The sequence below is a fragment of the Petaurus breviceps genome, unplaced genomic scaffold (assembly GCF_028583685.1).
Source record: "Petaurus breviceps papuanus isolate PSGF00001 unplaced genomic scaffold, PetGlider_PUasm1.0 456, whole genome shotgun sequence".
Classification (NCBI taxonomy): domain Eukaryota; kingdom Metazoa; phylum Chordata; class Mammalia; order Diprotodontia; family Petauridae; genus Petaurus; species Petaurus breviceps.
Genome location: NW_027186343.1, coordinates 1001905 through 1026632, shown reverse-complemented (window position 1 = coordinate 1026632; position 24728 = coordinate 1001905). Strand labels below are relative to the sequence as shown.

Below are 24728 nucleotides of genomic sequence, written 5' to 3'. Positions count from 1 at the left end.
TTTAGAGGTGTTAATTATGATGTGCTCAGAGTTTCTCAGAAGTAGTACAGTTAATAATGGATAGGTGTCACTGAACCTGCAAAGATGCAGATTAGTTACCCCTCCAATCAATAATCAACAAGCATATTTAAATGCCAACTATGTGGCCAACATTATATTAGGCACTGACAGTACAAGTATAAAGACTCAAACACTCCCAAATTCCCCCCTCAAGAGATTATGTATGTGTATATATCTATATATACATATACACAGAGAGAGCTATAAGAACTAAATCTATAGGAAAAGGAGAGAATCTTGAATATTTTAAATCCTTAAGTATTAATCCTAGAGATTGCACATAGAGAAACAAACTGACTTATAGTTGTGTGGCTGGTCCACATTTTGTGATGTCCCCTTTACCCCTAATGGGGAGACTGTCCTTAACACTCCTCTTCCCCCCCTACATTTGCCAAAGTACCTGAAAGAAAGCTTACAGTGGCTAAGATTGGGCAATTGGAGAGCTTTGAAATGTTGAGAGTCATCTTAGAAGGCATGGATGCTTGAAATGCAAATATGCTGAATGCTCCAAGACTTAATTTTCTTGACTGACCTTGACATTGCCCCCCCCCTTCCCCACCTATATGGAGTTGAGGAATAAGGAGTAAGCGCTGAAAATATGCTGCTCTCTTAATATGAAGCGTCAGTTCCCTGACGTTATGGAGGCTTTCCAAAGAAATTCGTTCTTGCCTTGTACCACCCTGAAAATGCAGCAGACTCTGATTCTACCTAATAATAAGAAGAAAAGGAGATTGAAGGAAGGAACTGGGATAGGGGGCCAATGTCATGGCTGTGCAAGGCTTGAAAGGCAACAGAAAGAAAACCAAAATGGTCTCAGGACTCTTCTCATGGAGTAGAAACAAAGGCCAATGAAGAGTTCCAAGAATAGAGATGTTCTTTCTGTGCAGGTTGGTCTCATGATCAGATTGTGATTACTGACAATCAGAAGAACCCAAAAATGAAATGATGAGGAATATAAAAAATTGTAAAAATCTTGAAACCCCTAGATTTAAGGAGGAAAAACAAAGCCAAGACTGTAATCAATTAAACAGAGAGCCTCCTAAAACAATAAGGGAGGATGAATACTATACTTTCAAAGAGAATATAAAACTTGCTTAAGAAATGAAGACAAGGGCAGCTAGGTGGCACAGTGAATAGAGCACTGACCCTGGAGTCAGGAGGACCTCAATTCAAATCCGGCCTCAGACACTTAACACTTAGTAGCCCTGTGACATTGGGCAAGTCACTTAACCCCAATTGCCCCTCCCCCAAAAAAGCAAGAAATGAAGACAAAAGAAAATTCATGAATGTCTAATGAAGTATATATACAACTCTTGATTCTGCAGAGAGCATGAAACAAACACAGGTAACTCCTGATTGGTTTTAAAATGAAAGGAAGATGATAAAAAAAGAAATAATGAATGATTACAAGTTAATCAATGCAAAATTTTAAAATGCAATTTGCAAAATAAAAAATATGAATACACAATGGAACTTTATTTATTTATTTATTTTACTGAGGTGAAAGAGAGAAAAACAGATTTGGAAAACAAAAATACTGCAGTGGAGAGAAAAGGTAGGTCCATCACAGGATGTGATGAGAAAACATTTTCTGAGGAGCTAGATTATGTCCCCAATTATTTGGTGATGGTTGACCTATTTGGAAGCAGTAACCCAGAGAAGGGCCCAGGAATAGGTGCTCCCAAAGGTACCTGGTCCATTTCTTCTCCCCTAACTCACAAGGGAGGGAAAAGAGGCCACCTCACACTCAGGGTGTCCTGGGTGCTCTTGCTAGGGATTTTGATATAAATTATTTGATGTTGAAGTAGAAATGACAGGACTCCAATGTGGAATCACTTGATATGGCTGTAATGACAATAAACATAATCAATGATACACAGCTTGTCCTTTTCTACTATCTTGACTCATTCTGCCCCTGTGTTAAACATGTAAACGATCATGACTCCTAATTGGTTGAGGGTCCTGGCCAACTGTAGCAGCTGCACGCCCATACTCATTCTTGGAATCCCTAATTATATCCCTATATATATATAATTATCCTATAATTATATCCCTAATCCTGAGACCTTCAACCTATTTCTGATTCCAATTAGAAAACTCCCCCACCCATGTCTGGTATCAATAAGTAACCCACCACACGTGAATCTGATTTGTAATGCCACCTCTCTTATCTGGCACCAATTACCTGTTCTCAAACAAGTTAATCCTTAAGGTATAAAACTTTGCTCCACAGGCCCCACTTTAAACATGTACTCCCACTGAGATTTTACCACTGAATATGTTTACCATTTATGAATGGCTCTGGCTCCATATGGCTCAGTGTCTTTCTGTGTTGCTGTGTCGTGTATTGGTGCTTTTGGTTTTTCCTGACTGCTGTGCCACACAGTAATAAAGCTCTTGATTACACTTGCCTCCTAAGTAACAATAGTTTGTAAATCTTTGGACCTTGGTCTTTGTTCCAACCCAAGCCATTGGGCCAAATAAGAGTCCCTGCTTACAGGCTATCTCCCTGGGCTCTGCTTCTGTAATATATTCTTCAGCATCACTGGGACTGACGTCTTTGTCCCACCCCTCATCCTTTCCTTAGGGTACAGTCCCTCTTACTACTCTCTGACTCCCAAAGCTTTATGGTATTGCTGGTACATCAGATGTAGGGGAGACTGTGATCCATAGCTAAATCTGCCTAATTGCTGAGGAGATATGTTTCCAGAATAGGAAAGATCGTGAGTGCTCCGGGGCTGCTTTCTTAAGGGCACGAGAAGATTAACTAGATATTCCTAGTGAATAAGATGATGGGTTGAATGATGTCAGGATGAACTTGCATGATATTCCATCAGGGAAGTGTCAAAGTGAAGATGGATTCTGTTCATTTTGCTGGACAATACTTGGCCTTGCTTGGCCTACGGTGGCTGAGAATTCTGGTAGGAGAGGCCAGCATGCTCCCATACTGTGAAGGCTGATATGTTCTAAGAACAAGATGGGCTGGAGAAAGTGGCAGTGAAGGGCACTTCCCAAACAGTCCACGACTGGTGAGGTGGAGGTGGAATTTCGGTGCCACTTCAGTAATCACCACAAGACTTGCATGAGAGAGCTGGACCAAAAGTGCCTAAGGGCTCTTATCACCTAGAGGGTATGGGGCAAGGGGCTTCCAGACATGTCTGTCTGCTTCCCAACTGCCTGGCTGGTGGTTGCACCTGTACTACCAAACCTACCATTTATATTACCTAACCATTCCCTTTGTAATCTGCCCAAATCCTCACCTTGTTGTCCCTTAATCTCTGCCATTCTTCTGTGGGGCCCTCCTCTAGGCATGACACACCAGCGTACTTCAAGACATGATTGCTAATCCCAAGACTGAAGCTAGTATTCTCATGCCAGGTGCATGATCTCATCTTTATGCACACAAATTATCAGATGCTTTTCCTAGTATTAATTCTCTGTTTACTACGATGTTTAATTCTCTGTTTACTACCTCTCTGACTGCAGGCTTTCCCACATTCATTATAATGATAAGCTCTCCTTCCTGTAGGAGTTCTTTCATGTTCAGAGAGGGCTGAATTTTGACCTATAGCCTGCCCACCTTCTTCATGCTTATAGGGTTTGTTTCTTGTACGAATTCTCTGATGTTGAATACAATTTGTGTTCTGGTGGAAGGTTTTCCCACATGAATTATATGTTTGGGTTTTTTTCCTAGTATGAATTCTCTGATGTTTAGTAAGAGATGACTTGTTCCTGAAAGCTTTCACACATTTATCACACTTATAAGATTTTTCTTCTGAATGGATCCTCTGACGTTTAGTAAGAGATGAGTCATCAGAGAAGGTTTTCCCATATTCACTATATTTAATGAGTTTGTCTCCAATATTAATTGTCTTCTGGTTAGCCAAGTACTCCATTTGGCTGAAGATGTTGCTATATTCATTACAATTGTAAGTTTTCTCTCCAATATGACTTTTGTGTTGTTGACTCACGTATTCCTTTTGACTAAAGTCTTCCTCATATTCATTACATGTGTAAGATTTCTCTTCAGCCGGTGCTTTAGGATACTGAATAATATCTGATTGGTAACTAAAGGCTTTAGTGCATTTGTTATATTTGCCAGATTCCTTCCCTGAAGCAATTCTACTACGTTTAATTAGGTCAGACAGTTTTTTGAGGGTCTTTTCACGTGAACCATGTTGATGGAAACTCTTTCCTGTTGGCACAGTTTGTTGTGTCACAAGGATTGACCCCGGACCGTAATTTTTCTGCAATGTGTTATAGTCACAGTCTTTCACTGTGTTTGCGTTTTTCTTGTGAATGATTAGTACTTGCCTTGATTTTCTCTCCAAGTTCCTCCCCTGTTTTGTCTCAAACCTGCCACCATATTCCCAAGCCTTGACCAACTGCTCAGAACCATCCCTTGTTAGTCTTTCATAGGATGATTTTTCACCAAATATATTTTGCTTTGAATTTGAATCCTTGGTTTCATGTCTAGTTCCCAAATCTGAAAGAAAAACCAAGAGAGGATTCCATGGATACTACCCAAAAAGAAGCATTTTATCACTGTACTGAGAACATAGGTGAGGAGCAGTCCTCCTGTGCACACCTTGCCCCATTTACCTCCTTTCCTGAGAGGATGTACCTGGTTTTATGACTCTGAGCTACTTTCTCTGATATACTTGAATGAGTCCCAAACTTGAGTGCATACCTGTTTTAGGTACCCCAGCATATCACACATAAAAGCTTAACTGCAGACAGCTAACTCATGTTGAAGAGATGAATTAAAAAAAAGAAAGAAAGAAAAAAGTGAACAGAGTTAGGGGGCGGCTAGGTGGCACAGTGAATAGGGCACTGGCCCTGGAGTCAGGAGAAACTGAGTTCAAATCCGACCTCAGACACTTAACACACACACACACAAAACCTAGCCATGTGACCCTGGGCAAGTCACTTAACCCCAATTTCCCCTGAAAAAAAAAAGAGATGAATTTTAAGGATGCAAACAAAAGATTCATTTTTATTTAAATAGTGAAATGACCAAATGGCCACAAGAAGAATAGTGTTCAATCTTCAAATAGTGTATTATCTATACCTATATTATGTTCATGGTCTATTTTGCAATGTGATTTCTGTGTATTTTGAATCTTCCACTACTAAATCACCCAACTCCTTGAAAACAGGAATTATGTCTCATTTATTTTTATACTTTCCTTGTTAGTCTGTCAATAAACATCCATTAAGCACCTACTATGTGCCAAAGCAATCTGCTGAGTGCTGGATATACAAAAAAGGGCAAAAAACACCCCCTGCCCTCAAGGAGCTCAGAATCTAAGGCAGGGGGAAAGACAACAAGTGAACACTATGTACAAAAAAACTATATACAAGATGAACAGGAAATAATAGTGGGAAGGCACTGGAATTAAGAAAGGTAGAGGAAGGATTCCTATAGAAGGGGGGATTTTAGTTAGAATTTGAAGGAGAAGCAGGAGAGGATTCCAGGCAAAGAGGACATCCAGTAAAAATGCTCAGAACCAGAGATGGAACGTCTTGTTCACGGAGCAGCACGGAGGCCAGTGTCCCTGCTCAAGGAGTATGGACTGCAGAATCATCTGTAACACTGGAGAGGTCGGAGGAGTCTAGGACATGAACGGCTTTGAATCTCCAACAGAATATTTGGTATTTGATCCTGGAGGTAATAGGGAGCCCAGGAGTTTATTGAATAGGGGGGATATGACTGGAGCTCTGCTTCAGGAAAATCACTTCACTGTCTGAATGGAAGATGGACTGGAATAGGGAGAACTTAGGCAGGCAGACCCACCAGCTGGTTATCACAGTAATCAAGTATGAGGGGAAAAGCTCCTGCACCAGGGTAGTGGGAGTACTACAGAAGGGGGCATATTAGAAAGATCTTTCAAAGGTGAAACAGAAAGGCCTTGGCAGTGACTGGATGGGGGGGGGGGGGTAAGAGAGTGATGAACTGAGAACGACACCGAGGTTGAGGGCCTAGGTGACTGGGAAGATGGGATTGTCCTCGACAGTTATAGAGGAGATAGAAGGGAGGCAGGATTTACTGGGAAAGATACTGAATTTGGTTTTGGACACACTGAGCTTAAGATGTCTACTGAACGTCCAGTCTGAGATGTGTGAGAGACAGCTGGAAATATGAGACTGGAGGTCAGGAGAGAAATTAGGGCAGAATAGGTATATTTGAAAATAACCATATAGATAGTAATTAGATCTGTGGGGCCTGAGATAGAAGGAGAAGAGAAGAGGGCCTAGAACAGAACCCTACAGTACGAACTGGATGAAGTTCTCTGAACATAGTAAGTACTTAATAAACATTTGCTACATTGAATTATATTGGATGAGGAACAAGATGGTACAGAAAAAAGTCTGAGGATATTATGGCTTTAAAAAATGAAGCAATACACAATAAAGCTTTGGGGTCTGAGAAGAGGATAGGCAGGATCAGCTACAAAAATGAGGAGAATTCATACAGTAAAGAGAGAATATGGGATGGAGTCATTAGGAAAATGGGATGAGTAGAAGAGGTGAGGACTGACAGATAAATGAGTGGATTAGCAGGAATTGTTGGAGCCAATATTGGTACAGAATAAGGGCCCTCATCACCTCACATCTAGATTATAAAAACAGGGTACCTATGTCCACTCTCTACCCTTGTCAACTCATCATGTAGATAAGGGAACAGCTTCACCTGTTTATGACAAGGCCTTCACATCACTACTGCCTTCAAAAATCCGACCCCTCCTCACCAGGACCTTGCCAAGGAAAAGGACATCAAACAACACGTAAAGTGTACTGTACATGCCATATGCTGGGTATATCAACCCACAACTAGACTAGGAAGAGTCAAAGGAACAGGAGATAGATGGAAGTTTAGGTCCCTCGGGCCTTCATCTACCCAGATCTTATTGAGGTTAAACCACTCGCCTTCCTTCCTTCTTCCAGAGTGTTTGAGAGAAACAGATTGATGATGTGCTCTATTATCACAGGAGGGGAGTAGACTCAAGTAACCGGTACTTCTCTTACCCTCTGGTGAGGACCCAGACCTCTCACCCTCATTCTTGTCACTCCAAATGACATCTGCCAGGGTGGGAAGCCCATTCTTTTTTTTTTAGTGTTCATGTTTTTTTTTTTTATGAATTTGTTTATTTCCTTTTAGTTTACAGGATTCAATTCCACAATTCCTTGAGTTTCACATTTTGTCCCCCTCCCTTCCCTCCCCCCATGGTGGCTTATAGTCAAGTATAGGACCTGTAAATACTTTCACATTATACATTAGTCAGGTTATAAGGACGGATTGTACCAGCTGGAATGAAAAATGGTAAAGAGGACATAAAACCAAATAAGAGAAGGAAAAAGATCAGGTATTTTGCTTCCACCTGGATATAATCTTAGTTCTTTCTAGTTCTTTCTCTGGATGCACACATTTCCCTCCATCATGAGTCTTTTGGGATTGACTTATATCACTGCATTGCTGAGAAGAGTCCAGTCTATCAAAGTATGTCATCACACATACGTTGTGTCTGTAATTGTGTACAAATTTCTCCTGGTTCTACTCTTCTCACTCAGCATCAGTTCTTTTAAGCCTCTCCAGGTAAATATGAAGACCGTCTGCTCCTCGTTTCTTATAGCACAATAGTATTCCATAACATGCATATACCACAACTTGTTCAGCCATTCCCCAACTGATGGGCATCCCCTTAATTTCCAATTCTTTGCTACCACAAAAAGAGCTGCTATAAACATTTTTGTACATATGGGTCTTTCTCCATTTCTATGATCTCTTTGGTATATAAACCTAGGAGTGGTATTGCTAGATCAAAGGGTATGAAAGTATTTATAGCCCTTTGGGCATAATTCCAGATTGCTCTCCAGAAAGGCTGGATCAGTTCACAACTCCACCAGCAATGCATTAGTGTTCCAATTTGCCCACATCCTCTCCAGCATTTGTCATTTTCCTGTTTTGTCATCTTAGCCAATCTGACTGGTGAGATGTGGTACCTCAGAGTTGTTTTGATTTGCATTTCTCTAATCAATAGTGAATTAGAGCATTTCTTCATGTGCTTATAGATATCTTTAATTTCTTTCTCTGAAAACTGCCTGTTCATATCCTTTGACCATTTATCAATTGGGGAATGACTTGTATTCTTATAAATTTGACTCAATTCTCTGTATATTTTAGAAATGAGTCCTTTGTCAGAGACATAGGTTGTAAAGATTCTTTCCCAATTTCCCACCTTCCTCTTAATCTTGCTTACATTGGCTTTGTTTGTATAGAAACTTTTCAATTTCATGTAGTCAAATTATCCATTTTACATTTTATAATGTTCTCATTCTTGTTTAGTCATAAAGTCTTTCCCTCTCCATAAGTCTGATAGGTAAACTATTCCTTGTTTTAGGAGACTGCTTACAGTCTCAACCTTTATACCTAGATCATGCACCCATTTAGACTTGATTTTGGTATATGGTGTTAAATAATGGTCTATGCCCAGTTTCTGCCATACTATATTCCAGTTTTCCCAGCAGTTTTTGCCAAATAGTGAGTTCTTATGTGGGAAGCCCATTCTGCTGCTACTGCTTCCTGATTTCCCACCACCATTCATCAAAACCCCACCTCCCCCAAGCGCCTCTCCTCCTCTGCCTTCTCCTTTTGCTATTCCTTCTGGAAACTTGGACCAGACTTCCCCGTCAAGAATTCTTCCTCATAGGAGCTTACCAGCTTGTCGCACTCTTGGAAACCTTACTCCCATCAGAAGATGCTGCTTCCTTGGCCTCTTTCTTCAGTACTGTATGGTCCTCTTTTATGCTTCCTCCTGCCTGTTTGGTTGCTATTCAGCCTCCTTGCTAACCCTGTGGGTCCTTCCCCTCCCCACTCCAGAAACCCCCCACTCTTCTCATTTTTATCCCATTTCATCTACTAATCTCATCAATATTCATGGACTAAATTATCATTTCTGTGCTGATAATCATAAAATTTACTTATCTAGCTCTAACCTCTCTTCTGACCTCTAACATCTCTAATGGTCTATGGGGTATCTCCAATTGGATATCCCATAGATGTCTTCAACACCACACATCCAAAACTGAAGTCATCGCATTTCCCTAAAAATATTCTCCTTCTCTGAACTTCTGTTACTATCATTTGCATCACTGTCCTCTCCCAGTTACCCAGTCTTGTCACCTAGGTACCATTCTCAACTCCTACTCTCTCTTACTCTCCATATCCAATATACTGCCAAGACCTGTCAATTTTACCATGATTAAAATCCCTCAATTTGACTTTCATTAAGATCTCTCATATACAACCCTTTCTTATCTCCAATACTGTCACTACCCTAGTGCATTTCCTCATGCCTGGACTATGTTGTTAGTCTGCTGGTTGGATTCCCTCCATCAAGTCTCTACCCCCAATCTATCCTCCACTCAGTTCTCAAAGCTAAGCCTTCAAAGCCCCTCTGACCTTTCTAGTCTTTTTAGACCTTAAACTTTGCTCAAAATGCCCCACCCCGCCAATACTCTATGATTCAGTAACATTGTTATATGTTTGCTGTTTCTTATACAACATCCTCCATCTGGACATTTTCACTGGCTATCCTTCATGTCTGGACTGTTCTTTCTCTTCATCTACATCTGCTGTCCTCCCTGTCTTCCTTTAAATCCTAGCTAAAATCCTACCTTTTGCAAGAAGCCTTTGCTCATTCCCCCTTAATGCTAATGCCTTCCCTCCATTGACTGTCTCCAATTTATCCTATAATCCTGTTTGTATTGTTAGCATGTTGTCTCCATTAGAACTTTGAGCTTCTTGAGAATAGAAAATATATATTTTTTGTCTTTCTTTGTATCTCATGCTTAGCACAGTATTTAGGACAGCCTAGGCACTTCGTAAATGCCTACTGATAGACTGACCAGCACACCGGGCCAGAAGGAGTCAGCATTATATTATCATGCCTCATTATGACTTCTAAAGCCTCTGCTGCCATCACTCAGCAATCTCTCCTTTGGGGCTCATCAGAACCCTCGACATTAGCTTGTTGAAAGCCTTGTTACAGTTTTCTATTAACCTCTATGTCATTCTCCCTCTTTTTCTTAAAGAGTTCTAACTCATGTTCTTTCTATATTATCTACTCTTTCCTTCATCTTTGTAACTTTCAATATCAATGTTAATATGCCTCAAACCCACTGGCCTTCCCAACTACCATGACCTCAACTTTTATCTTCTCTGATACACCCAAAGAAAGACATAGCCTACATTTTTTTCCCCTCTGATAATAATCTCCTACCCTTTTGTCTCTCATTCTGTTTCACTCTTCCTAAACCTAAATTCTCTATCAGAGCTATTACGTTGTCCCTCTTCTCTTTGTTCTCTTAGTCTGTCCCCTCTGCTCTGATCTTCTCCTCTTTCAATTTTTTTAATCCTATAGTTAGCAACTCTCGTGATACACTATCCCTGCTATCGACTCTTTTCTTCTCGTCTTGTCATTATATATTTCTGTCTAAATCCCAACCCTGGGCTACACTGGCCTACAAAGATATTATCAGGTACAATATTTTTTTCCTATTCTTTGTACACCTACTCAGTTGACAGATCAAAGTTGTGCTGTAGATTCAGTCCTAAATTTTAGCATAGTATTTTATAAACATATTTGATCTAAATAAATAAATTTGATAAATACCTCAGCCCAGTCTTGTAGAAAAGATGAAGACATATGGGTCAGGTATTAATAGTTAAGTGGATTAGGAACTGATTGAATAGTCATGCTCAAAGAACAGGCATTAACAATTCAAAGTAAGTTGGCAGGTTTCCCAGAGATTCATGCTTGACTCTGCATTGCTCAATATTTTTATCAGTTACTTAGATAAAGGCACAAATGACATGCTCATAGCCTCTGCAGACAATACAAGGCTGGGGCTCCAAGAAGGGAGGGATAGCTAACAACACACTGGATGAGGAAGGAAAATTCCCCAAAGATCTTGATAGCTTTGAGTACTGAACAGAATAAAAAATTAAAATGATTAAATTCAATGGGATAAATGTCAAGTCTTACTTTTAGTCTCAAAAAAATCAACTACAAAAGGAGGATGTGGTTACATAGCAAATTGAAAAAGATCTGGGGGTTTTAATAGGTTACAAGCTCATGTGAATCAAAGTGTAATGTGGCAGTAAAGAAAAAGCTACGGCAATTTTGGTCTAAATTTAGAGAAACATAACTCCCAAGAATAAGGAGGTGATGTCACTCACTATTCTACCATGGTTAGACTCATATAGACAAGTTAGTGTTCAGTTCTGGGGATCACACTTTAAGGACATTGATAAGCTATGGAGCAGCCAGAGAAAGGAAACCAGAGTGGTGAAGGGCCTTCAATACAAGCAACATGAAGACGGATTGAAGGAACTGGGGCTGTTTAGACTGGAGAACAGAAGACTAAGTGGGAGACATGAAAGTTGTGTCCACGTATGTAAAAGGTGGCTGAGTGGAAGATGGATCCATTTTGCTATTTAGCCTCAGAAGGCAGAACTGGAAACAACAGGTAGAAGTTACAAAGAGGTAAATTTAGATTTGATGACAGGATAGTAGGAAAAGCTTCCTAACAATGAGAGTCGCCTCAAAGCAGCACAGGCCGCCTTGAGAAGTGCTGGGATCCCTCTCATTGGAAAGTTGAGTGAAAAGCTCAATGACCATCTGGCCGGTGCGCTGTGACAGGGATTCCTCTGGGGATGTGGGTTTGCCCAGATCACTGTGGAGATCCTTTCTAATTCTAAATTTCATTGATTCAGTGGCCTAATAGCTATTTCTTAACCTTAACATTTCACCTCCTGTCCCTGTGATGTGCCACAAGCTCTCCCCTTGCCTGAAATGTATGCCTGTCAACTCCATGCTAAAATCCCACCTTTCCTTCAAGGTTCCATTCAAATGCTCCCACTGGTGGGAAGCCTTTTTTCTGATGCCTTCAGAGGTTTCCATTTTCTTCCTCCTCAAAGTGTCTTATTATGATACTATGTGATACCATTATCTTCACTTGGAAGGCAAGGACTATTTAATTTTTGTCTATGCTTAACACAATGCCTTACATATCATATAGTAGGTACTTTAGGTCTGTGGAATTCAACTGTTGGAATTAATATTCTAATTCCCCTTGCCCATCACACCTATAAGATAAAGGAAACATTCTTAAGCCAGTCATGTAAAAGTCATTGAAATGTGACTGAGGCTTGGGTAGTCACCTTTAGATCTCCCCACTTGGAAGCAAGCATCAGCCAATGTAGTCAGGCCACACTTCTTCATTCTGTCCTTCCTTCCCTTCCTTCCCTTCTCTCCCCCCATACAATGGCTTGCTATTTAACTTTCATACATGCCTTTTTTTCCAACCACATTTAAACATTCTCAAGCACAGTAAACTGATTTCATGCTTTGAAACAATTCGTCTCTGGGCCTTGAAGCAGTGTCTACACAAGTATTTGCCGATCCTTATGCACTCACTGAAGGCTCAGAAGAGTGAGGCAGGGAAACGTCTTCTAGGGAAAATATAACCCCTGAGAATGGTGAAAGAGACACCTCCACCGGGCTTTGTTAAATTCCCAGGTTGCTGTGAGGAAGACTCTATCATTGCAAAGGGGCTTCACCCATGACAGATTTGCTGAGATGTTGCTTACATGGACCTCCACCCACCTGGTTCTCACTCACCTAGACAAGAATTTTTGGCAACTTCTCTCTTCAGAGCCCATGGTGCTTCCCCTTGCTCCAGTTGGGAGATCATGTCTGGCTTGGAAACTGGAAACCCTGTTCATGCAGAAAGGTGAATATGATGGGACAGAAATAGAGCCATATCTGGTCTACTTTAGCCCCTTCTAATGCAGACAAAGAACGTGAGCTATGAAGGTCTACAGCAGGGGCTCTTTACCTGACGTGCAGGAATGCTTTCTGCATTTTAAGGAATTCTTCTGGGAAAGGGTCCATAGGTTTCACCAAATTGCCAAAGAGGCATGGAACCAAAATTTTCAAGAGCTCCTGGCCGAAGGGCTGGTGCAAAGTATCTTGGAAAGCCACTCTGAACTATGGAAATGTGTGTGGAGATGATCCCAATGTGGATTTGGGATCAGAAATAATAATGATATTATTAATGATAATTATACCCCCTTCCATTTCTAGAACACTTCATTATTTACAAAGCACTTTAAAAATGTCCCATTTGTGCATGACAAAAATCTCTGAGTGCTGTAGAGATAGTGCAAATATTATAACATTTTGTAGATAAAGAAACTGAGTCTCAGAAGCCAACTGCCTTGTTCACATCACACAATTCTTCAGTTGGACAGCTAAGATTTTAATCCAGATCATCTGAATCCAAGTCCCAGGTTCTTTCCAAAGTCCCATGCTGCCTCTCTATGTGAGAAATTTTTATGCCTGAAGACACTGGAATTTAAAGGAAGAAAACTTAGAACATGGGGAAGATGATCAAGAAGGATCCATGTCAAGGGTCGCACAATGGCATTCTTAATTTCTAGTTTTATGCAGACTTTCCTCATGGGAACAGAGAGCATAGACATCCTTCCTCTTGGTATAAGAGGTATAAAGAATCTTCTTTCCTCCACCTCAAGCCAAAATTCAGCTGAGCACTTTGGATACTTCCAACTTCCACCAAATGAAGGTCAAAGATAATACAAAGAACAGATTTTGGATTATGGGGAAAGTTCTCCTTACCCAGAGAGATAAGGTTCTGATAGTTGTCCTGTATCACATCCTTGTATAGATTCTGCTGAGCAGGGTCCAATCGCTCCCATTCTTCCCAGGTAAAGTCCACAGCCACATCCTGGAATGTCAGTGTTTCCTGAAACACCAAACAGGTTCCCAATTACCTATCATCCCTTACTTGGTCACTTCAAGGAGAGGATTACAGCCCACACACAATGCAGTGATCCATTTTGAGGGGTCTTCCAAAGGGTTCCCAATCACATGGGCATTGCATATGCCTCACTTTGTATGAGATTTTAGGGGATGTACATAGCTCTGACTTAATACAACTTCCCTTCAAACATTATCTACCTGAGTGAGACATAGACCTTCAAGTCACAGAAAATACACATCTATCTCATACTTGGTTATACAATCTTAGGATTCAGAAATCCACTCTGAATATTCATTTCCAAATAGCTCTAACAATTAAGACTCACAGGTATACAGAGCTTTGAGGGTTGTACACTGTTTTCCTCATGCCAACTCAGTGAGGGAGATCTACAAGTATTTATTGTTCTGGATCTCTGAATTCATTAGGGTAGGAACCCATCTCAAACAGGGTGATCTGCTACTGTTCTGCAATTTCTAATGCTAAAGAGGTCTCTGAAGTACTAAGAGGTTTAGGGATTTATCCAGGGGTCACTTAGTCTGTATGAGGCAGGACTTGAACCCAAGTCTCCAAACAAAAAGTCCAGGACTCTTTCTACTTTAGCATAGGATCTTCTTAGGAATATACAGCAAAGCTATTATTCTCCATTATTAATAAAAATTCTTACTAATGAATATGAAATACTCTTGTCTGGAATCTTTTCATAAGAATAGCTAACATTTATACAGAGTATGGGAAGTGGACTTGTGATTGTATTAGTATTGGGAATACCCTTTATGAATGTTGTCCACCACCATCTCTGGAACTTAAGTTTTTAACAGAGCTGCCTAGAGCAGTGAGAGGTTAAGGGACTTACTTGTCCAGGGTTACGCAGCCAGTATGTTTTAGAAGTAGGACTTGAATCTGGGTCTTTATTCCATGCTACTTTGAAAATATGTATAGTACTTTATTAGTAATATCGACACTAATAATAACTTACATATAATAAGGTTGTAAAGAACTTTACATATATTATTTTATACAACATCATTATGTGATACAAGTTCAGGAAATTGAGGCAAAGAGATACATGTGACTTTATTATTATCAAAGACAAGATTTGAAACTAGGTATTCCTAACCCAGATCTAACACTGTATGAAAAGTTTTAGGCTTCCAATATCCCCCTCCAACGAATATCTCTTTGTTTACAAAAATTCACTTTTTGGTTTTTTTTAAATGTTTTAATATTCTGTTTTTTGTATCATCAGAATATCCCATGTATCCCTCCTTTTTCCCCTCCCAGAGAGACAACCCATGTGACAAACAGTATTTTTTGTAGAAGAAAAAAAATCAGCACAACTAATCAAGACATTGAAAAAGTCCCCAAACATGTGCTATCTAACACATGCAAAACTCCAACCTCCAAGAAGGGGTAGGTTGGGGGTGTCTTCTTATATCACTTCAAGTCCCAGTTACTTGATCTTTATGATTTTGTTACATTTACTTATGATCTGACATTTTTTTTGTCTACTTACATTGTTGTAGCTACTGTATAGTTTTTTTTAACTTTGCTGACTTCATTCTGCATCAATTCATGTAGATCTTTTCATACTTCTCTATATTCATCACACACTTCATTTCTCACATCACATTAAGATTCCATTATGTTCCTATACAACAATTTGTTTAGCCATCTCCAATCGATGAACCTCTACTCAGTTTCCAGTTCTTAGCTATCACAAAAAGTGCTGCTATATTTTTGAGTACCTGGGAACTTTCTTATTATTATTGACTTCCTTTGTGTATAAACCCAGTAACTAAATTCCTGATTCAAAGGGAATGGACATTTTAATAATTTTATTTGCATAATTCCAAATTGCTTGAATGACTGTACCATTTTGCAGCTTTACCAACAATGTCTAAGTGTGCTTATCCTTCCACAGTCCCTCCAAAATTGAGTGTTGTCATTTTTGTCAATATGCAGGGTCTGAGGTGAACCTTCATGGTGATTCTGACTTGCATTTCTATTATTAATGATTTGCAACACTTTTTTTTCCGTGTGGGTGTGAATAGTCTGCAGTTATTTTGAGAACAGTTTGTTCATATCCTTTGATGATTTATCTATTGGGGAGTGGTTATTATTCTTATTTATGTATTTATTGTTTATGTATCTTGGATACTAAGCCCTTATCAGAAAAATTTGATATAAGGATTTTCCCCCAATTGACCCTTCCCTTCTTATCCTAGATGAATTAATGTTATCTGGGCAGAAACTTTTCAGTTTCAAGTTCCTTCTGCTGTAGACAGTACTACATTCCCTCAGTTCACTTTAATCTTTTTTTAAGGTGGCCTTGTTCCCACTGGATACTTCCCCTCGTGCTGGACCCCCTCTTTTGGTTTGATATTCCCTACTTCCTTTCCTCCCCTTCACTTAGTCTTGTTCCTTAGTTTTAAAATTTCATTTATTTTTCATCACTTTCCAAAAAGGATTTCACTCACTATTCATTATCCATTTTTTTGTTTACAACCTTATTCTCAGACTCATGACTTTTCGTTATCTGTTTCTTTCCTGTTGTATTCTTTGTGCTATCAATGATTCCAAGGTATCCATTCTAGGATTTTAGTTTTAGGTAATATCTTTCACTGCATTATGGGGCTTACCTCATGATTATAGCAGCTAACATTAACATAGCACATAGCATGACCAACATTGTGCTAAGCACTTTACAATTAGCATCTCTGATTCTCACAACAACCCTGAGAGCTAGATGTTATTATTATCCCCACTTTACAGATAAGGAAACAAAACAAAAGTTAAGTAACTTGTCCAGGGTCACACGGCTAATAAATGCCTGAGGTCAGATTTGAACTTGAGTTTTCCGGGTTCAGGCACAGTGCTCTATTCACTATGCTACCTAGCACTGCCCCATAGTAGGGAATCTTCCCCACAACATCCCTGATTATGTAGTTCAACAACATTTTATACCCTCTCTTGTTGGCTTCCTCCCCCTACATCTGACTGAAAATCTCCCTGTGTTCATGCTCTCTCCCACTCCTCCAAGAGTCAGATGCCCCAGAGGAAGTTCAGACTTCTCCTTGTCCACTCCCAGTACATGCAGACTTTTCAAGCACCAAATAGGCTTCACTCAGTGTAAAGTCCTCTCTCCTGATCACCCGTTTCTCTTCCCTTATAGAAACATTTGTCAATGAAACCCTCTCTCAGACCTACCAAGAAAGGTCTCCTTCCTTTCTCCCTCCTTTTCAATATTTCTCCTCTCCTCCTCACTCACTCCCCTGTAGGATCTTCTCTTTCTAAGACCAAAGTGATCATATTCTGTCCTCGTTGCTGGCCTTCAATTTAAGCCTGGCACACCACTCACTCCTCTATCCCTCTACTTCCCTGCAGCCCTTTAATGTACCCACTCATGCTGTAATATGCAAAATAAGCATGATGCTAAAGAAGCATTCACATGAAGGCAAGGAGTTGCCAGGTACTGTCCAGAATACTGCCATCCACCTTTTCACTGTTAGATTTCTACCTTTACTCCTGTCTCCTTATATACTTAGAAAGAAGTCTCTCATTGATCTCTCCATCATCACTATGTTGCTATTACTGCTCTTGTTTGCTGCATTCGTTCACTCCTGCTGTATTTCTGTTGTTTGGGGATGTTCAAGAAGCAAATAATCTTTTCACTTTTTTCTAAAAAGTTTCATAATCTTCATTATAAAATGTCACCTTTTATCCTGTATGGATAGACTCATATGTGCAAAAGAGGTCCCCTTGAACTGCATCCTGAGCTCCGATGCTCTTCAGAACTTATTCTTCTATTCTCTCCTCCTTTTTCTAGTGGTTGTGCAGTAGTCTTGAGTTATTTGAATGTCTTTCCTTTGTATTTAAAGGTCCTCTCCTGATGGCTTGCGGAACTTGTTTCAGAATTTGAATTGTTAAATTTAACCAGGGTGTCTTCTACATAAGTCTTCTCATCCACCCATTCTAGAATTTTCTCACATCCAGCTTTTCCTTCTTAGGGACTGGGCCTAGTCCCAGAAAGAGAACTTTCTGGCTTTTCAAGGGCTATGTTGGGGCCCATAAGTTCTTGTAGGTTCTATTAAACTAGAAAAGCCTGGAGTATAATTCTTGTTGTTGTTAAGTCATTCAATTGGCTCTGACTCTGTGACCCCATTTTTAGGGGCGTTTCTTGGCAAAAATATTGGAGTGGTTTGCCACATAATCCTAGCATCAGACAACACCTGCAGTCCAAGGAAGAGACTTCTCATCAACATCTAGGAACCTTATGATGAATTATCTGGCCAAGGAAATTCATGATCCAAAGCAAGATTATCAAATGACCCTCCATTTAGGTGGCTACCCGCTGATTCTACATGGACAGAAACGGAGGTAAAGGGTATTAAATTAGAACCACAGTTGTTAAGGGTATTTCAAATATTAACTGCTGGCACCCCAATGTGAGGTTCTTGTGTTGTGACCAATGATGGGACATTCTACTGGAGAAAATGTCATTTTAAAATTCTTGATGTACATGAAACCAAAAGACAGAAAAGATTTGTAGTTTAATGGAAGATAACTCATGGAATATCCTTTGAGAAGAAGATTAAAGAACTTCTGAAGTTGAATCATCAATCACATATTCAAAGGTAAAAAGAAATATCATTTCATAGGCCCTTGGACCATCTCTCAGAATCCCAGTGTTTCATGTGAAGAATGAGTCAATACACCACCACAAAGATGCCTTGTAGCTTCTGTTTTCTTCAACAATGGTTTTCACTATATTTACCTTGTAGGTCCAGTGTGGTCTGTCTCCTGTCATCAGAATGTGAGCTCTTTAAGGGGAGGGAACCAATTTTTTTTGCCTTTTTTGTATCCCTGGTGCTTAGCACAGTGTAGGAAATATAGTAAGCACTTAATAACTATTGTTAACTGAGTAAGAAAAAAACTTTCTCATGTGCATTGTAGGGGTGAGGGACCATAAGTGTTGGATACTGAACAAAGGAAGTCAGACTCTTTCTTGACTGTTTCCTCTTGTGGAAAAAATTTTTTATCTTAATTTTTAAAAGTAAGTATTATAAGGGTCAGCCCTCTGGGAGAAACTGAGAGAGGGATACAGTGGCAAATGGAGGTGATATGAAAACAAAAAATGTCAATATAATTGTATTTAGAAATTAACTACTGATCTATGTGTCTACTGCAAAATAAATATTTATGATAATAATCACAAGATGTATCAAGGCCATTGTTAAAGAAATGAGACAGTAACAGGTAGGCTTCCATAAATTATAGATTATGTTCTAGACTCTATAACAGACCACATCTTTATAGTCATGCAAGTGTCTGAAAAGGACAAAGAATACAAGATCCCACTTTGCCTCTTGCTGGCTCACTACAATAATGCATTTTATCCAGTAGAACAAAATGCTACTCTCCTCTAACAAGCATCAACAATGCCTACATCAAAACCATATGAAATCCTATGAAAGATAAAAGAATAACTTTATTCCTCTGCCCTCTGGTTATTAACATCACCCAATCAACAAGGAGACATACATTTGTGTGCTACTGACAAAAAGGATGTCCAGCGATGACTTTAAATGCAAAAAGGATTTCCTAATAGATGGACTACTTCAGATGATCCTTTTCATGGATGATATTGTATTGACTGCATTAAACCCTAGAACACTACAGAGCCTCCTAATCTCCAGATCCATAATCTCACAAAAGTTTGGCTTAACTACCCACAAAGGAAAATCCAAGTAGAAGAATGTCTCATGTCCAGTTTATATATACATTATTATTATGTGTGTGTGTGTATATATATATATATACATATATATAATTATATATACAATTTTAAGGATAGTCCATAAAACTGTTCCATCAGTATGTATGTCCTGAATAGACATTGCAGATGGATAATGAACAGGGGCTAAAATAGAATGAGGAAGAGGTAAGGAAGCCTTGCATTAAGGAAATTGTGTAGTGATTCTTATGAACTGATGTTCTCCTTGAAATGAAGTAACATATAGCATCAATATTCTTCAGGTGATGCTGTATGGCTATGAAATGGCAAGCAAAGCATTATTTTGTTCCTTGTTTCAGCTATTCAAGTGCCTTTGAGTCACCTTTGATTATGTCAAGTCTTTGTTGGAAACAGTATACATTGCATTGTCCTTAATAGGCCTAAGGGAGTTTGGACACCTTCCCTGTCATTAATAGGCCTACTGTCATCACATGGAGCTCAGGGTGGGAGCTTGCTGAAAGAGCAGAACAGGAAGGAACAGAGCAGATAAAAGCTCGAGCATGAGTTGGGACCAAGCAGAGCTAAGAGAATGTTTGTGATGTTGGCACTCTGTCTGTTGTTCTGTGTTGGTGATACTTTGTAAGACAGAAGCACTCTGTCTATTAAATTGTGTTACTCTGTCAGACAGAAGCACTCTATTTGTCGATTTGTGCTGATTTCTCAGACAGAAAGTGAATTGAGATGATAGTGCCAACAACGTATATAAATATTGTTTTAACCCTGTTGAGCTTTGTTTTCCTAGAAACAGAAACAAGCTTGGGGTGGAGCAGTCCCCATGAGCTGCAACATGGAACAGGAGCAGAGAGCTGCCTACCTGTGAATCCAGGCAACAGTTGAATGAACCCAGGCAAGAGCTGGGAGCATGGAAGATGAGTCATAGGGTTTGGAATTCAGCCTCCAGTTAAGATGAAAGGAAACTTTACTTGGGTACTCAGTGCTGACCGATGATATTGCAACTTACTGTGACCTATGGGAGGATGGCCTTTGTACTTTTCACTACCTCTTAAGGATGACTAGTTTAAGGATGATTGGAAGCCAGACTAGAGTCAAGATGAAAGAAGACTTGATTTGGGTACTCTACAATGATTGAGGACATTGTGACTTATTGAATGATATGTTTTGTTTAAGACTATGTGGCCACCTTAGTAATAAGTTGTTATGTTATGTTCCTGTGAATGTTGTGCTTTAGTTTCTTGAATGTTTTGCTTTAGTTTATTGCTGAATAAATAAAGAGTTCACTATACTATATGATTAAAGTTATTCACAGCAGGAATCCTCAGGAGAGCTGCTTGTGATTGGCTTTACAGGCTGTGAGTAAGAAAATCAGAGTCTCCAAAGAATTAGTTCTGTGTCACTTACAAAGCAATGGAGAGGTGCCCACTGGATAGCAATGTACTACCAAGTGCAAAGGATGATAAAAGAGATCTATGACTGGAAAAGGAGGTTGTCTTTCAGACATCAAAAACAAGGGCTAACCAATGGACAAGCCCACATACTCCAATGGCATCCACCACATGTCAAGAGATCAAGAGGAAAGTTTTCTGCACAGTGGGTGGACCCTCTGTGGAAGATTTCTATAAAGACCTGGATAAGAGCTGTATGAAATAAGGAAGTGTGGCTGGGATGTGATCAGTAACACTGGAGGGAACACTCATATCAGTGAGATCCTAGAATGATCAAAGTATGCAAATGTAGGAACTGAAAGAAGGCAGGGGGCAACCAGAGTCACAATAATAGAAGATTTTATTAAAAAACAAAAAAAGAGATCAGACTTGAGGTCTCAGAATCCCAGAGTTGGAAGGCCTAAAAGCCCATTTAATCAAGCCATGCCTAAACCAGCCCCACTGTAGTATACCTGACAAGTGGTCCTCAAGCCTTTGATTGAAGATTTCCAATAATGGGAAACCCATTACTTCCCAAGGCAGCCTATTCCATTTTCAGATATCTGTAGTAAGTTTTTCACCTTTTAGCAATGTCTCCCATTGCTGGGGAAATAAAGACAAGAATGAAACAATCCAAACTCGTTATGATGGCACTGAAGGCTTCTTACAATCTTATTCGAATCAAGTGTAACGCTCCTTCTTAACATAAACCATCTGATCTACCCAGGTCATTGTTTGTAACTGCTTTTTGTCAATGTTTCCTCTCATCTCTGAGCCTTCCCGCCTATCTGCTACCACCCCACTAATATCCTCTAGCTAATTGTGTCTCACATTTGATGAACTCTTCTCTACCCATTCTATCCTAAGATGACCGGTCTCTCTGCTAAACAGATAGAGCACTTAATGCCTATAGTTCAGTTTGGCTCTTACACATACATTTTCCTGTGCCCCTTTTAAAAAAGGTTTCACATAAGTTACTCTGTACTGACTCAGTCTCCATTTCAGATGTCTCTCCCAATGATGTGCAGCTCAAAGAATGCAAAGGCTCTCTCTCAATGTTACTTTCACAAATTTCATAGTACCTTGAACAATATGATGATCATTCATTAGGCCTGAAGGAGCTGCTGTATAAATCATGAATGTTGGGTAAAGTGGAGGGAGATAAAAAAGGAAGAGACATTCATCAAGTGGACACCATTTCACATACAGAACATCATCCAGAAAGGTGGAGTTAGTCACTTGAGTGACAGGCCAATTAGAACTCAGGTTTTAAAAAAAAAAGGTTACACTGGGGCAAGATGTTTCACAAGATAATGTTATCAGCTCTAAGGACTAATCTAGCATTTAAAGGATACAGAAATTCCAACTCACCTGGGACGTGGCTGTCAGGAACATAGGGCCATGAACCTCCTCAGAGCTCCCCTCCTGGACAAATACACAGTCCTCTGAAGGCAGAGATAGGAAGAAAATGTAGAAGATCAGAATTATCTTACAACTACGAGTTAGCCTTTCTTCTCCCTACATGTCTCCTTCATTAGGGGAAGGGGACTAATACCATTCTTTTAGTTCCAAACATCTGTTACTTGCCCTGAACTTCTGAAGGCCCTAGGAAGGCTGTATCCTGAAACCAAACCTATATGGACCATGAAAATCTACCTAAACTCATTACTCTGTGATGAACTGCCCCTCATCATCATTCAAACCTGATTGCTTGCCCCCAACTGGCTAATCCCTTATTTCCATTCCCTTTAACCCAAACTCACTTTAAATGGGTCCTACTTTAAAGTGGCTCTCTGGAATGCCTGCTCCAGATTCAGCAATTTGCTTTCATCTTAAGTTGTTTCCTTTCCCACTCCTTTCATTTTTTGGCTAACACTGAGACCTGGCTCCCTCCTGAAGACAGTCTCCCTGGCCTCTCTTTCCAGCATCAGCTACATTTTCATTCATTCCCCCAACTCACTGGTTGAAGTAGGGAGTTAGAATACTCCTTATTCCCCACTGCTCCTTCCCGGTTCTCCCTCTACTTCTACCAGTCAGTAACCTCTCCTCCTCTGAGGTTTACTCAATTCATATGTACCACTCAATCAACATTCTGGTAGTTGTTGTCTACCAACCACTAGGCTACTTCCCTTCTTTTCTCAATGAGTTCAGAGCCTAGCTCACAGCCTTCTCTCCTTCATAACTCCTGTTCTCATACTGGAGGATTTCAACATACATTCTGATATTCTCCTCCAATGATACAACTCTAAGTTCCTTATATTTCATAAGTAAGTATTCATTTCACCACACTTCTGCCAGAGATGGTAAGACTTTGATCTTGCCATCACACATAAATGGTTATGATCATTAACTCTGAAATTCCCATATCCAATCACAATCTATTATCATTCTACCTCTCCCTTGCCCTTGCAATGCCAAACCTTGCACTTCATCCAAATCTTTGACCTCCAATTTCTCAACTCTTCATATAAATGGTACAGTCGACAGAGAGGGCTGGGCCTGGAGTCAGAAAGGCCAGAGTTCAAATCCAGCCTCAGACACTAGCTGTGTGACCCTTATTTAACCTCTGTTGGTCTCAGTTTCCTCACTTGTAAAATGGGAATAACAGCACCTATCTCAAAGGGTTGTTGTGAGGATCAGAGTATTTGTAAAGCACGTAGCACATAGTAGGTGCTATACAGATGCTTAATTCCCTTTCCCTCTCCCCTCTGTCCTCTCCTAGTCTATCTATATTCTCCTTCCTGATCTTGACCTCCTGTCGAACTAGTTCATCTCTACAATGTCTTCTTCCCAAGTCCCTCACATTCTTATTGCATAACTGATTGTATCCTGCCAAGTCTCAACCTTAGATCACTCCCATCATTTGCTATTTTTATTCCTACAAACATGCTGCTGAAGAAAATCACAAAATGTGCTTATTTTTCCCCCTACTCTGCCCATTGGGTTGTAAGTCTCACCTCCTTCCTCTAACATTTGGACCAGATCCTCTACCAAGGCCACCACCTCCTCACTCTTCTTTGGATTTTGTGATTTCACCCAAGCCCTGATTTCCCCAGGCAGGATGGCCATGAATTGTTCCAGTACCAGCAACTCCAGAATTTGCTCCTTTGTATGAATTTCTGGTCTTAGCCACTGAAAACAAAGTTCCCTAAGGTGACTCAGGACTTCAAGAGGACCAGCTCCTTCTGGGTATCGAAAAAACCTGAAGTGCAGTCGAGAAGCCTCAAGGTCAGACCTCTGTTCTCCTTGGATGGTTTCTTGATTCCAGGGGACATCCATGCTGAGGATTCTATCTTGTTCACATAGAGTAGGAATTTGGGCGTCTTTCTTCAGAGGCATCATCTCTCCAGTTAAGGCCATTATTGAGAAATTAAAACCTATCCCCACCAGAGAATTAACTTTTTCGAGATCCAAAATGTTCAATTGTACACTACCAAGGGAAACTGTGGGTGAAGAAAGATCAAAATAAGGAGGATGGACCCAGCAATCTCAATCACATAGCCTAAACCATGGACCTTGGAGGAAGTGTGCTGAGTTCTTAGATATAGAAGTGGCTCAAAAACCAAGTACATGGCAATCCACTTCTTGAGCAAGTTGCAGAAAAGATCTCTTGGACTGGTTCAGATATATATATATATATATAT

The 24728-nt window shown here is 40.0% G+C and overlaps 1 protein-coding gene across 1 annotated transcript; it reads right to left on the bottom strand.

Annotated features, from left to right (window-relative positions):
• Nucleotides 1–1462: 1462 nt before the first annotated feature.
• On the bottom strand, nt 1463–24721 carry LOC138171696 (zinc finger protein 287-like). Its single transcript, XM_069101340.1, has 5 exons — nt 24042–24721; nt 22456–22529; nt 13764–13890; nt 12747–12842; nt 1463–4546 (listed from the first exon to the last, which is right to left on the bottom strand). The coding sequence occupies exons 1-5, from the start codon at nt 24442–24444 to the stop codon at nt 3471–3473; spliced, it is 1776 nt and encodes a 591-aa protein (XP_068957441.1). The 5' UTR covers nt 24445–24721; the 3' UTR covers nt 1463–3470.
• Nucleotides 24722–24728: the final 7 nt, after the last annotated feature.

Coding starts and splice junctions, on each gene's coding strand:
- LOC138171696 (XM_069101340.1), bottom strand. CDS start 24,444: ATGGCCTTAACTGGAGAGATGATGCCTCTGAAGAAAGACGCCCAAATT. Junction 12,843..13,763: donor TCAGAACCTTATCTCTCTGG/GTAAGGAGAACT, acceptor CTGCATGAACAG/GGTTTCCAGTTTCCAAGCCA. Junction 4,547..12,746: donor TGCCAAAAATTCTTGTCTAG/GTGAGTGAGAAC, acceptor TTTTTCTTTCAG/ATTTGGGAACTAGACATGAA.